General features: G+C 40.1%; 1 protein-coding gene across 1 annotated transcript in view; it reads left to right on the top strand.

Moving 5' to 3' along the window:
• Nucleotides 1-2,719, top strand: part of tbc1d13 (TBC1 domain family, member 13) — a 22,271-nt gene that overhangs the window by 12,377 nt on the left and 7,175 nt on the right. Inside the window, exons 5-8 of the mRNA XM_005748180.1 lie at nt 403-485; nt 559-718; nt 2,019-2,229; nt 2,328-2,491. Coding sequence (XP_005748237.1) covers nt 403-485; nt 559-718; nt 2,019-2,229; nt 2,328-2,491 — 618 coding nt within the window. The remainder of the gene's footprint in view (nt 1-402; nt 486-558; nt 719-2,018; nt 2,230-2,327; nt 2,492-2,719) is intronic.

Here is a 2,719-nt window from a genome sequence, read left to right as displayed (position 1 = left end):
ATTGTAAAGCACTTTGGCTGCCTTGAAAAGCGCTATATAAATCCAATCCATTATTATTATTATTATTATTATTATTATTTATCACTCATATGCACATGGCTGTGCTTCATCTGTTTGACTCTAAAAATGTGGGAGTCAGAGTCTGAAGTGATAAGAAGCCAAGTTATCTCCATGCACACAGTGCACACACGCAGCAGCGTGATTCTGAAACTGTCGGATTTATTTTTTGAAGTCACTTTAAAGTCAAATTTGCTCTGCAGTCAGATAAACGCTGAAGAGATGTACAGCACGTCCTTACAGATCACAGAAATATAGATCACCTTCTCCTGTGGCTCTTTGTCATGAGCCACTTGTCTTGACGAGTTTGATTGAATAGTTTTTATCTGATCTGATTCTTTTCAGCCTCTGAATCCAAACCCTGACAGCAGGTGGAACACCTACTTTAAAGATAATGAAATTCTGCTGCAGATCGACAAAGACGTGAGGTAAACACCTTTACCAGCTGTTCTGTTACTTCTGTTAAATAACAGTAATGTGAATGTGAGTGTTCACCTGCAGGCGGCTGTACCCGGACATGGCGTTCTTCCAGCGCCCCACAGAGTACCCCTGTCAGCTGATCCTGGACCCTCAGAATGACTACGAGACACTGCGTCGCCGAGTGGAGCAGACGACGCTGAAGGCACAAACGGTGAACTGCAACCGCAGCGGGGTCACCAATGTAAGCCTACATCCAGGGCATGAATGCGATTGTGGGGTCCAGCTCAGTTTTGCTGTTTCAGGCCCATCTGTCGAATTTTGACTTTTCTGCCCCGCTTACAGTACAAACAGGTTAGTTCAGGTACAGTGACGCGCTGAAACAAAACCATCATCCTGGTATTAACAGCAGGAAGGGTTGAAGTTACTCACACGGCCTACATCAAAGCTGACACAGGTACAGCTGAGAAAAGAAAACAGTTAATGACTAAGAATTCATCTCATTAGAAATGTAATAGGAATGTATAACTTATGATGGAATGATGATGGCCATCGTCAGCTATTTACATTCGTTTGTTGTACATGACTTTTCTGTAAAATTTATCCACCTATAAATCACAGACCTGAATTACTGCTTAATTACTGCAACATTACATAAAGTTTTTAAAACTACACGTTTACACAGTCACTTAGAGGAAATGGTGCAGCATTTTTCTACAGGTCAGGCATTTTAACCCTCAGGTTAATATCTGTAAAAGGGGTTTTAATTAACTTAGAAATTTAGATGTAAATGACTGAAAGGGCAATACTTTACCTCAAAGGAATGATCGTGGTTCTTTGGATAATATCTAGACGGATTCCTCTCTCTGCCGTGACCGTCTTTCAACCTCAGTTAATGGTGAAAAATGTAGATCATGTCCTGTACCAGGCAGGAAATAAAAACTTGGCAGTTGTTAAAACTTAAACCCCCTGGTGACTGCTAAAACGTGCACATAATGTGTAAACGTTAAGTTTGAGTTATGTGCAGAAAAAGTGTGTGTTCACAAAGCAGCCTTGGTCACACAGTTTGTGTGTACAAAGAAACGGTAGTTTTATTCAGAGGGCAGCTAGATTATTTATGTAGTGGAGAAACCCTGCTCATGTGGATATGACTAATCAGCATGAGCACCATGTCTCCATTTGTTTCACATCTATTTGATATTTGGTAACATTTACAGACATAACTGGCATAAATCAGGTGTTTCCTTCGCCAGTAAACGATAATAACATGGGCACATGTCTAATTGTCATTAATAGCATGTGTTCTGTGATAATAAGAATATTTTATGTGTGTTTGGCATATTTGCATTACAGTTTTGTCTGTTAGCATAAAAAATGCAAAAAAAACCCCAAAAATTAGAAGCGGCGTTAATCCTTGCTTCCATGTGATTGGCTGATTAGATATTACTGTTGCTATGCAGTTGTACAGGTGTGCCTAACAAAGTGGCCATTGAGTGTATGTTACTTAAAATCTGTTTCGGATCAGCTGTGTCTTGTTTTCTCAGGTGAGTTCACCTGGAAAGGCGCTGAACCTGTATCCATCTAACGAGTACGAGGTGCTGCCCAATGGCAGTGAAGCCCACTGGGAGGTGGTAGAGCGGATCCTCTTCATTTATGCCAAGCTGAACCCTGGCATCGCCTACGTCCAGGGCATGAATGAGATTGTGGGGCCAATTTACTACACGTTTGCCACAGATCCCAACAGCGAGTGGAAAGGTTTGTAACGTTTAAAAGGGGAAAAAAGCTTACATAAACTCTGTTTTCCTTTTGGTGATTTTTTTGTTTTGTTTTTTTTTTACTGCGGCATCTCACAGAGCACGCTGAGGCAGACACCTTCTTCTGTTTCACCAATCTGATGTCGGAGAACAGAGATAACTTCATCAAGAGCCTGGACGACTCTCAGTGTGGCATTACCTACAAGATGGAGAGTGTGTACTCCATGCTCAAAGACAAAGACATGGAGCTATATCTTAAGCTGGTAAGGTTCACCTTTAACACATTTCTTGTTCCTTCCACTAAACACAGACGCAAACAAGTATTTTCTTCAATAACTCAATTACCAAATTGACTTGAATATGCTTTGTAACCAGGGTTTTAATAGTTTTGCAATTTTCATTAGTTTTTATTTTTATTTAGTTTTGACTTCAGATTTTCAATTTTATATCAGTTTTAATTAGTTTTTACCAATTGTTTGCTAGTTTAGTTT

The sequence above is a fragment of the Pundamilia nyererei genome, unplaced genomic scaffold (genome assembly GCF_000239375.1).
Source record: "Pundamilia nyererei isolate P.nyererei 1_Seehausen unplaced genomic scaffold, PunNye1.0 scaffold00215, whole genome shotgun sequence".
NCBI lineage: Eukaryota > Metazoa > Chordata > Actinopteri > Cichliformes > Cichlidae > Pundamilia > Pundamilia nyererei.
The sequence above is the reverse complement of the archived record's forward strand: the minus strand, read 5'-3'. Positions and strand labels throughout refer to the sequence as shown.